General features: G+C 36.3%; 1 protein-coding gene across 2 annotated transcripts in view; it reads right to left on the bottom strand.

Annotated features, from left to right (window-relative positions):
* Positions 1-4,682: 4,682 nt before the first annotated feature.
* Positions 4,683-13,563, bottom strand: part of LOC129281813 (DNA-directed RNA polymerase III subunit RPC1-like) — a 52,626-nt gene continuing 43,745 nt past the window's right edge. Inside the window, exons 33-39 of one of the 2 annotated variants that reach the window (XR_010296549.1) lie at positions 12,344-12,416; positions 11,820-11,919; positions 11,174-11,242; positions 10,438-10,501; positions 8,212-8,281; positions 6,909-7,441; positions 4,683-6,842 (exon numbers count right to left, since the gene is read on the bottom strand). Coding sequence is in view for 1 of the 2 variants with exons in the window: in XM_064113598.1 (XP_063969668.1) it covers positions 7,360-7,441; positions 8,212-8,281; positions 10,438-10,501; positions 11,174-11,242; positions 11,820-11,919; positions 12,344-12,416 (458 nt within the window). In the remaining variant the exon portion in view is untranslated. Of the gene's footprint in view, positions 7,442-8,211; positions 8,282-10,437; positions 10,502-11,173; positions 11,243-11,819; positions 11,920-12,343; positions 12,417-13,563 lie in introns of both variants that reach the window. The other variant, XM_064113598.1, reaches the window with a different exon arrangement.

The raw sequence follows: 13,563 nt of genomic DNA, 5'->3' as shown, positions 1-13,563 counted from the left end.
AGGTTCACTTTCGATTTCATGTAGGCGGGAAGTTCATTCAGTGAGTCGATGGGTTAGTTTTCAAATATCACTATTCGGTATATCTCATCATTCCAAAAACGTGACTCTCTATTTATGACCACAGCTTTTTTTAAAAGAAAATATCGCATTGATAATTAAGAGCATTTAGTGTTCTCTTCAAGTTCATTTCCTTGTTGTTACGCGACAGAGCACAGTCTATTGAAAATGGGTCTGCAAATACAGACAACTAGAATGATGCATGTTTCTATATTTAGAATCGGGGCTTTCCACGTGGGATAGCAAGGCCCCCTGGATCGGGTCGCTTATGTTTACTATTGGGAATTTCACCAGTTGATGACTAAACCGAGGAGATAGCTTTTTATATTTATTCATGTTTTGTTATGTATGTATTTATGTACGTATGCATACTATGTATGAATGTATGATGTATGTATAACTGTGTAAATTATCATACTACGAAAGGGGTCGACAGAATAAAGTTTCAGTTTCAGGGAGGGTTCTCTCCATTTGCCCCGGGCTTTATTGCGTTTAAGATGAAGGGTTAGGGTTGCAATAGGTTTAGGATAAGGTACAGTAAAGTTGGTTATTTCGTTTAGTGTGCGGAATTTACAGTGGAGCACAATAATTGTCGCCGGAGCAAATGTCATATATGGAACCCCTAGTCTAGCTATGAAATTTTCCCTGGTGGCCACTTACATTGACGAGTGGATACCATGCGCGACCAAAAAAAAAACCTAAAAAGGATGTCTTTTTTAAGATAGGGCACGTTTCGTACGTAACGTAATAAGGGTGTCAAAAACACTAAAATAATGAAAAAAGGGTATCTATTACGCTAGGAAAGCTACGTGTTTAGGGTCAAATTTGTGAGGGTAAAAAGACTATAAAAACATAAAGGATGTAGGCCTACTTTTTGCCCCAACAGTCAACATACTTGTAAAGGGTAGGGTTTCACACGCCAATACTTGTTTTGGGGTGCATCTTCAGAATATGGAAAATACTTGTTTAAGGTGCATTTCGAGAACCCCATGGTCGCGCACATGGTATCCACTCGTCAATGGAAGTGCCCCCCCCCCCCCCGGATTATGCTCCTGCGACATTTGCTCCGTTCTCAATATCTCAGAGGGCATAGGGTTGGAGCCCGGGGGTTGGAGATATTGTTATAGAGTTTTGGATGAAGAATAATGCAAAAATCATTATTTTGGTTTGTTCGTTTTGGAGGTTAGGTTTTATGTTTAGCTTAACATACAGATATTCCATCGGACAGTTGCGCTCGATCGCCGACAAATGGAACCGACAAAGTTTTGTAGTGCTATGATAACGATTTTAGATGTAACGTAATTTTGTACTTCAGCGTCAAAACAATGTTATCTCGTTTCGGAATTAAAAAAACTGATGTCGCTGTATGAAATTTATATCATTAGATCGGCGACAGGCAAAAATCGAGTTCCAACAACTAGTCATTTCTTCTTATACATCGCATCTGATTGGCATTTATTATAAGCTTCCGTAATTGAAAAGCCGCCCTTCGTGAAGCCGCGTACAAGCGGGAGGGGTCTCCTTTAATGGCGCCCTGCGCCCGGTGGGGTCCGGGGAGAAGTCCCGGAGTACATTGCTCACTGCCGCCCCCCACACACCTTGATTTTCCTTTCTTTTTCCATTATTCTCCCATCTCTTCCACTTTTATTTTCTTTCAATCCCTAGTGACATGTTAATTCATTTTCAATTTTCTGCCTTCTTCAATTAGTACAGAGCTACCTTTGCTTTTTCTTCATTCCACCCGCCGTGCCATTTTTTTTCCAATCCTTTATTTTTTTAATCCTTGGCAGCCCGGTCGTATTCTTTAAGGTCAAGTCAATCCAAGAAAAATACTGATTTGAATCAATGGAGAAATTCAAACAAGCATACGATGAAATTTCATCAAATCGGGAAAAAAAATATTAATGTTATTTTTCATAAAACGATTTTATTCAAATGACAGTCAATGATGTCCCTCACTCATTATTTTTTTATTGTATATTTCAGTATGACAATACCACAAAATTTGAAAACCTTGGTAATTCCACACCTTATTCAGATAAGAATACATTTTTGTTTGACAGAGGAGAAAATTTCATATGAAATACAAAAATAATAAGAGGATGATGACATCATTAGTCACCTCATTTGAATACTGACCAGGATGTGCATATTACTGTATTGTCAAATTTTCAGTGTTATGCTTGTTTGATTCCCCCCCCCCCCCTTATTCAATTCAACTTTGGGTGAACTTGTCCTAATCATTTTTGTTTTCCTTTGCCATTTTCGCTCATTTCATTCCACCTTGGGGGGGGGGTGCCCATTTCTTTCCTTTTCCTGTTCCATGTTGCCGACCTCTCTCCCTAATTTCTTAGTATTCTGGTTTTTTTCTCACACATACTTCTTTTCTTACCCTCTTTCCTTTCGCTTTTCCTTTTCTTTACACTTGCATTATCTGTTTAGAGATGATAGCTAACACAGAACTTCTTCATGAATTCAAACGGTGCTTGAAATACCCACTTTTCGGGTCAGAGTAGAAATATAAAAAAATAGTTCGCTTCGAGCTCACATTATTTGTTTAGTGATAGGCTCATGAATCTAAACGGTGCTTGAAATATCCTATTATTTTTATGTCAGTATATTTGTATAATGATAGGCTTATATCTAACCCACTCTTCATATTTGAGGGTTATATGTGTATACTTGTGTTGTGCCAGGCTTATATGCCCAAGATACACTGGATAAACATGATGACCACGCAGGTGCATCTTGGATAACAAAAGATTACAATTGACACCAAGATATGGTGTGTATGGTGTGGATATAACAAGATGTTAAAAAAAAATCAGCCACCAATTTGCACTATACAGTACCATAATCTGTAGCAAATAGCTTTTTTTAACTTGAAATCCCCTTTAGAAGTCTCTTAAAAAAGGCCTGTGAAATCCTCTAAAATATATCCATGATATCGGATCATTGGATGCATCTACCCAGTATTTCATTTGAGATTATATGATAATCACTAGTTTGTTCTTGTTGGCATTCTAAAACCATGTTCTCATTATATTTAATCACTTAAATGACACTGAAAAAGCAACAATTAGCAGGAATACCACATACATGCCAGGCAGCACAGCAATTTTAAGATGTGGACTCTCCTTTAAAATATGAAGAGTCTGAAAGCCAATTTGTGAGGTGATGTAATAGGAGAACGTTAAATTTGTGTAATCTCCCCATCCATTTTTTTTAATGAATTTATATTTCTTAATTATCATTTTATTCTTAATGTCAGCTGTAAAAAAGGTATATGCCTGTAGATGTAGATCATCCAAGTTGACCAAGCCATTGAAGCTACATGATGTCATAGTGACTCCCTCGAGCCCGAGATCTTTGGTGATGACCATCACCATAACTCCAGATCATGCCAGCACTAGTGTATCGAGCAGGCCATGGAGCGCCATGAGAGATTATGGAGTTTCCATCAACCGTTATAAGGTGTATCAGGGGCCTGTTTTACAAAGAGTTGTGATTTATCGGATTAATCACAACTCTTTGTAAGACAGGGCCAAGGGCTCTGTTGCATTTTGGGTGTGTTCAATGTCGATTTTCAAATTTAAGCAGCAACATGAATCATGATTGAAAACTCAATTACAAAACACAGAACACAATCAGTGGTACACTGTTCGGTGTTAAAAATATGAAGCTGATTATTTGTTGATCGTCTTTAAATTTCCCGCTTTCATTAGCGCAGCTTGACCCATCACAAGAAAGGTCAATTCTGGCATCCTGCGCTTGTGTAGGCTTCCACTGCTAGAAGACATTTCACAGCTTAGTGGTGTTCAATGTTGCATTCGCGTTGCTGAAGGTTGTAAAATCTGAGCTGATCACATTTACAAACGCATCATTATCGATGTTTAAATTTTCCTCCGAATCACGAATTGAAAGATGTTTCACTTTCACGACTGGGAATGGAGGACATTGAACACACCATTTGTTTCTCTTTATATCGTGTTTTGTAATCACGTTTTCAATCATGATTCATGTTGCCATTCAAATTTGGAAACCGAGGTTGAACACACCCTAACAATACTAACGTGGCAATATTGAGTGGTTTTCTGATTATTAAACCACAGTTCTATGGAATGCTGGGCGTCATTTTATTCCCTATTCATAACAATTATAAAGTATTCATCAAAAATTTAAATTATTTTTATTTTTCCCTATTCTTCCTATTTCCCTACTCAAAAAATTGCAAATTTCTGCAGCGGAATAAGAAGAATACAAAATTAATCAGTGAAATGAGTCAACAACTGGCACTCCATAAACGTGTGGTCTAAGTCAAGCCAGGTTTAGCTAAACCATGGTTATCATAACACCATCCACTGCCACTATATGGTAACCAGTAGTGTACTAGTCGGGTTTGAAGGCCCAATTCCCTCACCCCCCCCCCCCCATAATTAATTTTCATCAGAATAGCTTTGATCAAACAGAGAATTGGATTTTGATAGCCTCTGTACAGTAGTTGCCATTCCATTTAACAAAAAACAAAGTTAAAAATAAGAGAGGCTCAATATCAAAATTGGCTTTCACTTTGGGTCGGAAGTATACAATGCATATTCACATGACCATCACAACAATGCAAAATATTTCTCATGTAAAGTAAATAAACCAGTTTTATTTGTAGATGTATTCTTTAGAGAAGCTCATTTAAAGCATGAGTAGGGAAGGTTGGGCTCCTTCCCCAAACAAATATAAGTAAATACAAGGGTGGCACCACTACGAATTTAAATCAATGAATGCCCTGATATGATTAAGTTATCCATGAAAAATGTGAGGGATTGCTCTTCCATACACTGCGAAATATAAAGCAATATGAGCCCTCAAAGTTGGATAATGCGTGGCAGATTTTAGATCAGCAAAGCATGAAACTTAGGAAGCCAATTTTCAACTTTGTGCTTCCGACACTAAGTCACCATATAAGCCGCTCTGTCCCTGTATATTAACATATTTCAACAATTTGAGTAGAATGCCTCTGGCAATATACCAGGGCCCCGTCTTACAAAGAGTTGCGATTTATCCGATCGATCGCAACTATGGACGGCCAGGAACGTCAACATGTATTATGCATGCTTGTTCAAAATATTCTCTAGCTTTGACGTATATTCATGCATGAATTGTTTTCTTCAAAATTCACTGTGCTTCTCTTTGTTTACAAAGGACATTATGCAAATTTTCTGTAGAAAAAATTATGACACTGATGGATTTCCATAGTTACGACTGCTTGGATTAATCGTAACTCTTTGTAAGACGGGCCCCTGGTGTCTTGAGGAACTTGGGCAGTGGGGTAAATTCAACACATCTTGTGCTTAGTGTATGCACTATCTAAATACCCCTTATCCCAGATAATCTAAATCTTATAATAAATTTCACCAAGATGGGCTGATGATGTCATGTCCCCCAATTTCCTGGATTATTTGATATTTTTTAATTTTTCATACATGTGTCATGTGTGTATTTTTTTTCTCACATGTGTATGATACATGTATGTCTCCCTTGTAACAAAATAGGTTGCAGCAATGTCTGTATTAAATTAGTTCATATTTGGTGGACAAATTTTATTTTCAGCGGCACATGTGACCCGCTTTATGTTGGTAACTTAATTACATTGCTACTAGTGATACTCAATAATTATCATTCATTTATCACCTCTAATTCCTTGTTTATGCATGAGTGAAACAAGTTTCAAATCTGCTCTTTAATAGACCAGTTCGTAGTTACATCAGGGACAATTTTGGTCAAATGACCTTTCATTTATTTCATTATGATAGGCAGATTTCAAAGCAGGATATAACATATGCATGCCTTACATAGCAGGATGAAGAAATTGAATTATACCAGGTGTCTAGAATAGCACACCATTGAAGACTCCATGAAGGTATTTGTTGCATTTCTACTTTGAATGAATATTATAGCGTGTTGTACAATGTACTTGGCAAATTGAGGTGAAATACCAGTCGTGGACGCATTTTTGTTCTTTGTGGATGCAAATGAATAACACAATTGAAAAGAATATATGAATAATCAAGACACCAAAGTTGGTGCTTATCTCATTAAATTTTAAACCACCATGCCACTTTAGTACAAATGACCTTTCTCTGATCATGCGCAGAATCTTCTGATCATGCGCAGAATGGAACTACGAACTGGCTTATTTGATACCTCAGTCACTGAAAATGATAATGATGATCTGTTTCATAATGCTCAATTCATGTTCCAAGGATGTCCTGCCATAGTAATTGCAAGGTTAATCATCTTCATTAAACTCCTAATATGAAATTATTGGAATTCAAGCATCATGTTAAATCTAGACCATTTCCTGTGAATGCAGTATCAAATTCAACATGTTTGATTTTCTTTTTGAAATTCAAATACCATCCACAAAGTAACTCTCTCATGCCTTAATGAGGACTTACAGCAGATGAAAGAGGTACAAAGGTTTACCATGATATTTGTATTTGTGATTAAGTTATGATAAACGATAATTATTGTGGGATGCACCGTTATATATGACTTCAACCTTTATCCTAAATTCTTTTTTAACTCAAAGTAAAGAAGCTGCATACTAATTAATGCTCATCAATCCATCATAATAACATCAATGAAGTGGGTACTCAATTTTGATGGATAGTGTATAAATGATTTTCATACATTTCACGATGGGGTCATGTATAAACAATAATTTCCAAAAGACATGGGGTCCGTTTCATAAAGGACTTGCAACTGTTGTAACTTTGCCATTATGGCAACTACCATGGAAACATTGATTCTGATTGGCTGCTGAGCCCTGTTACCATGGTAGTTGCCATTATGGCAAAGTTACATAAGTCCTTTATGAAACCAGCCCATGGACTGGGCCCTTTCGTTAAGAGTACATGCAACTATATTTACTTTGATTGTTGAACAAGAACCTGGTGTGACGCCACCTGTTAAACCAAGTTAAAATCTATTACTCTCTCTTGAGTTGGTGTTAGATGTCAGAAGTGAACGCCAAAAATAAATGATCCATTATTCCACTTGTCCACTTATCTTCTTGTGTCGAGAGCTTTGGTGCAATGTTAACACCTAAAACAAAACTTGTGCATGCTTCTGGGGCTTTAACGGAAGTGATCAGGGGCTCAACGTCTGCATCAATTAAATAACTCTGCCAAGGTGTGGATCCTTTTATGCCCACCTCCTTCCATAAGTTGGCATTTAGTGTTCTTTACACTTCAGTGTCTATTGTAAGGTGTTGTGTAGATGTCTCCTTGCATTCAGCGTTTGGTGTCATAAGTCGGTGCCTGGAAGGTGTAACTCTGGATTATCAAAGAGAAGATGCCTCTGAGGGGGTCTGACTGGTTTATCTGACGTGATGGGAGACATACAGTTAAGGAAAATTAATTTCGTCTTGACTCGATTCTATTTCATATAAGCAACTTTGTTATTCTGTTGTTACATCCTATAAAATGGTTATACGGATCATAATTGAAAAATTGACTGAAATATATCGTGACCGGTCATGGTTGTGAGATGAGGATGGTTTATCAAATAACAAATTTCCACATCATTATCTTATAAAACAAATAATGCACAGCTTTTGAGATGATGATGGTTTACCAAATAACAAAGATCCACCTCACTGTCTTTTAAAAACAAATAATGCACAGGTTTGAGATGATGATGGTTTACCAAAAAACAAAGATCCACCTCACTGTCTTATAAAAACAAATAATGCACAGGTTTTGAGATGATGATGGTTTACCAAATAACAAAGATCCACCTCACTGTCTTACAAAACATATAATACACCTCTTTTTGCTCAGACGTAAGAATAATTTCTCATACTTGTATTGTTACCTTTGAAGCAGTCCAAGTGCACTTGGCTACGACTTGGACACATTAGAATTGTTCCAATAACGTTTGTAGATGTAAATTTTACTGACCTGGAGGACATCATCATTATTTGTATACTATTTGGTTCTTTTCTGTTTTTATAAGACGATGTTAATTAAATGCGTGATTGATTACATATATTTTCTTTGTAGCTCATTTGCTATATAATTTCATTTCTACAAACACTTGGTGATTATATTTCTGATCATTACTACAACCAGTGTTCGTCTGTAATGAAAAGGATATTTGTGAAGAAGCTTGAAGATTCCCGTTCCAACGTTCATAGGAATGCCCATTATGATGCATTCACTCACACCTATTAGAAAAAAAAAAACATTTTATTAAAAATTAGGCATGAGTTTATTTTACCCATGTCTACTGGTGATTTTTCGGCAGGGACAACGAAAACCAATATTTTATTGTTCGAAATAGACATGAAATGAACTAATCCGAAATGTTGCTCTCCCAATTGATCGTGGGCCCGGCAGCCGCTGTGCAGCGCCAGATCGATGAGGCTCTATCCCTTTAATCGTTGAACGCCAAACAGGGTAGCAGCAACTCCCATCTTTTAACGTCTTTTGGTCTGACGCGGCCGGGGTTCGAACCCCCGACCTCCCGGTTGTGAGACGGATGCTCTACCAACTGAGCCAACACACCGGAAGGAGGGTGAAATAAAGAAATATGTTCAATTTCACGAAAGAGAGAGAAAATCACCAGTTTGATAACTACTTTTCCCATGATATTGAGTGTCAGACCTTGAAACATTTTATCAACAATGTAAAACTACGCAAAACCATGTAAATTAGATTTTGGAGCAGGATTTCTCAATTTGCTCGATTGAATTAATCAACCCGCAGCGTGATAATATTATACTGCCCAACTTTGGAAAAAGGAAGCAAGTGACAAATTAGTCAAATTTGAGTTATTGTTGTTTCTGAAATACCCTTTGTTCTTTGTACAATGTATGTTGCATGTTCACGCAAAATTTGGGGAAGAAATGATCATTCTATGGAAAGATATTGAAGAAAATATGCTGCTAAATTACATTGATGCCTATGTAAATATGTGTGTGTATCTGAGTTTTGTCAGACGTGTATCAATCAGATATGATTATTTACGTCTGGGACCGACCTTTAACGTCACCATCCGAAAGACGTGACCAGGGCTCGAACCTCGAACCTCTGTAAATGACAAACACACTGCTCATTTACAACAAATGATACTTTTGTAACTTGCTTCCTTTTGCCAACGTATGGCAGTATAGTATTGTGTATGGGTGCGGCCATATCTATTGTTAGTTTGATAATAACATGGATGGCCTGAGCGCTGGAATTATAGCACCATCTCAGGATGAGAAGTGTAGAATCAAAGTACATGGCAGTGCAAATGCAACAAATTGTAACATTTTGGGCCAATGTAATTTGAGAAGTCCTTCATGGTATTTTCATTTCCATAGTCCCACCCGGTTGATAATATCATATGAGACTTATAGGAAAATTTAGTTATTGAACTGGTTTATTGCCAAGAGATAATTTGACTCTGAGTTTTCTTTCTTTATTTTATCAGTCTGACTCAGCCCTGGTAAAATTGTTAAGCTTTTGGACGGAAAAAAATGTTGAAGAAAAACATTTTACAATTACAAAAAAATCAACATGAGGGCAAAGAGTATGTATAAAACAAGTGGAAAACCTTTTCTGGTGATGAATAATCAAGAGAGAAAAAGAGGGAAAAAATAACCATCTCATACACGTTTCACATGATTCGATATTTCTTAATAACCCCAGCAAATTATAGGCAAATTCCCCAAATATCATGCATAAACATAATGTTTGACAATAGACTTTTCATAATGAACAGTCCACAAAAGGTATTCAAGCTGTCAGTGGATAAAATGTAAGCACCCCCCCCCCTCTGGTTCTTTGAATTTCAATGGTTAGTAAATCCTCCATACATGTCTGCTAGTTATACCTCGGTCACATTTACTGTGGGGTGGCCATACAGCGAGTCAAAAACGGCCATTTTAACATTTTTTGTACCAGCTACATATAGGTGGTTTGAAAAAAAAAAATGAATAAATCGGCTGTTTTTTACTCACCGTACTGCCGCCGTAGAGCAAATGTGACTTAGGTATAATATGTGCATCACCTTCAAAAATTTTGTCTTATAACGGTGGGACACTAAACCTCAATGAATGCATGTTTCATGACTGTTGCTAGGTCAGACAATGACCTGTTAGCTAGATAATTCATCATGACATGCATGCCGTTGAGACAAAGATGGAGGCATGGCTGTTGCTAGGTCAGGCTGATGTTGATACCAGGCTTAGTGAAGGAGTTTATAGATTAGCCATTAACCCATTGAGCCCAAATAGCCTATAGTCCCGCTCTATGTTATGCACGCAAGACAAAAAGTAGAATACAAAAACATAAAAACAAGGATATCACCGAAATGATTAACTGCTACATTTCTTACCACAGATGGCGTCTTTTTGTCCAAAATAGGCAGCATCAAAGAGATGATCAGAGGTCCGTTCAAACTGGAGAGTAAAAAAAAAATGTCCAAACATATTTTAGATTATATCCTGCATAAATTAATCTGAAATAATTTTTTTTTCTTCACATATGCCACCTACATTTAGGCTATTTTATAAACTATGTAAGTTACAAACAAGTTACAATCTGGCTGACAGAAAATTTGTGATATATGAATTTACGAAATAATCCCTCCCACTTTTTTTCCTAAATCTGTTGACATATCTATAGGCACTTCCATCGGGAACAAAAATACATATCATATCAAAATTTCTACTAGAAGAACAACTGCATATTGAAATCCCTTCAAGTTGTACGGTTCAATTTTCTTTAAATTTGATCTAGTCGTATAACAATTTTGGGCGTACTTGCTTTACGGTATGGTTTTTCGGATACATTTATGTTTAAAAATGAAATTTGCAATACTACGATTTATGACTCGATGGTTTACGTTGTCAAACTTATTTCACCACTTCATATTATACTTTTTTTTGTTAATTATAACGGTTTTGATTTAGTTACATTTATATTGTGGATGTGTATAGGTGTATAGATTAAAAAAAACATATTTACCAATATCTCTATGAATGTCATTTTCTTTTTTTATGGAGGGGGGGGGGCTGTTGTTATGAATGGAGAGATCTATATGTAAATAAATATGTAATATGTAAACTTACAGATGCTAACATGAGCACGCTCTCCTTCATCTTGGCAAGACCGAAGCGAGTGATACCAAGAACTTCACCCTTGAAAGGAAAAAAATAACATGGGAACAAAAAGAAATTAATAAGCTATTCACATTTTTTAAATCAGAAAATGGCAGTAAAAACGGACATTCTGTAGCTTATTGGCATGCACTCATAGAAGTGAAATTGCATCAATTTTCAGTTCTATGATGTATTGTTTGGTTCTAGCGTTTTGTTCATTCATGCGATTTTACTCCACTGAGTGCATTCGAAAAGCTTCAGTATGTCGTTTTTAATGCTATTTTTCGATCTTGCCGTACCAAACATTTAATCTTTTAAAAAACATGTACAACATTACATAGGAAATCAGCTGATTCATACTTAGCAAGGTGGGGTAGTCAGGACTACATGCAGTTGGGGGAGAGAAACTTCCGTTTTTATCACAAATTTTGACAAAAATGCAAATAATATATGTGCAGCAGATCCTTCTTTGCAAAATTCACATACAATAACACCTTTGTTGAAAAACTTGATAATGTTACTCCCTTGTAACACCTGTTTTCAAACATTTGATCTATTCTCAAGGATCAAACATACAAAAAGGTTGATTATATTGTGGAACTTCGCAAAGACTAACCTTGTACGTCATAAGATCACCCAGTAGCATGACATGACGATGGTCGATGCTCATTCCGTGGCTCACCATCGTGTATTCAATCTCACTCATGATACAGCGTCTGACGGCAGAAATATAAAGAGTTGATCAAACAGTTGGGTTAATGAAATCAACTTATCAAAAATACTTAAAATGAGCCCATGTTCATATAAGAATTTAATAAACCTATGAAAAACAGTTAAGTTGAGCCCATTTTTATAGTAAATTCAACGAATAAACCTATCAAAACACTAGAGTTGGGTCCATTTTTATATCAAAACAATTCCACTTGTGCATGAATATCATACAGATAAGTGCATTTATAGGAGAAAAAAAATCATACTTCAAAATTGTGTGAAATATATTTAATTGAATTACACAGTATACAATCAAAGAACACTATGGAACAGATTTTCAAAATAGACTTTATGATGCATTTGAATAAAACCCTTTATGGTGGACAATTGCTCTTAGAGGAACTTAAAGAAATCTGAAACGATAGTTACCTCGCTGCTTCAATGCCCAATGTCTTCTCCATCTCATAAGTGTTATTTGATGTGGCATGTGTTCCCTTCACTCCTGTGAAAATATAATCATGATTAATATTATCAACGCACAAAATATAATTGTATTATTCTGCTTGAATACAGCGATTTTTCTCTTAAGCACTTTACAGATAAGAGCAAAACCTACTGAAGCAAGCACTTGTATAGAAAGGCCAACTCTCTATCAAAACCACTAGAGTAATATAAAGAGATATCTGGACAAGATAAACAAAAAAGACAAAGAGAAGGAGAAAGAGGGAGAGAAAGAGAAAGAGAAAGAAAAGAGAAAAACAAACAGAAAGAGAGAAAGAAACAACGAAAAAAAAAAGAAATACAAAGAGATGGAGAAGAGAAAAAGGAAGAGAAAGAAAGAAGAAAATACAGAAAGAGAGAGAAAAAAAAAGAAATACAAAGAAAAAGATAGACTAAAAAGATAACAAGTGGAACGCCTCTGGCAGTCTCGCCTGCATTACACAATTCGATATAGCAGCTGTGCTGCCTTTAAAAACAGCTAATGAATAATTATTCACAGAAGAAAACACTAATATGACAATAAAATATTATGTCCATTCACCCAAAATGACCTTTGACCGTGATCATGTGACCTAAAACATGTGCAAAACAATCATTCATACTTGATTGCCCTTATGTCAATGTTTCATGAGCTAAATCCATAAATTGTTTAAGTTATGATGCCAATTCAACACATACTCTTAACACTGCCAGAGGTCATTAACCTTTCAATGCCCTTTGATCTTGGCCATGTTCCTGAAATGCGCACAGGGTATTCAGGGATACATTGCTGCTCTTATGTCCAAGTTTCATGAACTAGATCCATAAACTTTTAAAGTTATGATGACAATTCCACAAATACCCCCAACATTACAAGAGTTTGTTGACCCTAAGTGACTTTTGATCTCGGTCATGTGACCTGAAACTCGCACATGATATTGAGGGATACATGGTTGCTCTTTGTATGTCCAAGTTTCATGAACTAGATCCATAAATTTTTTAAGTTATGATGACAATTCCTCAAAAAAACCCAACATGGCCAAAGTTTGTTGACCCTAGGTGACCTTTGACCTTAATCATGTGACCTAAAACTCAGGCAGGATCTTCAGTGATACACTATTGCCCTTATGTCGCAGTTTTATGAACTAGGTCCATATACTTTCAAATTT

This window comes from Lytechinus pictus, chromosome 18 (assembly GCF_037042905.1).
Source record: "Lytechinus pictus isolate F3 Inbred chromosome 18, Lp3.0, whole genome shotgun sequence".
NCBI lineage: Eukaryota > Metazoa > Echinodermata > Echinoidea > Temnopleuroida > Toxopneustidae > Lytechinus > Lytechinus pictus.
The sequence above is the reverse complement of the archived record's forward strand: the minus strand, read 5'-3'. Positions and strand labels throughout refer to the sequence as shown.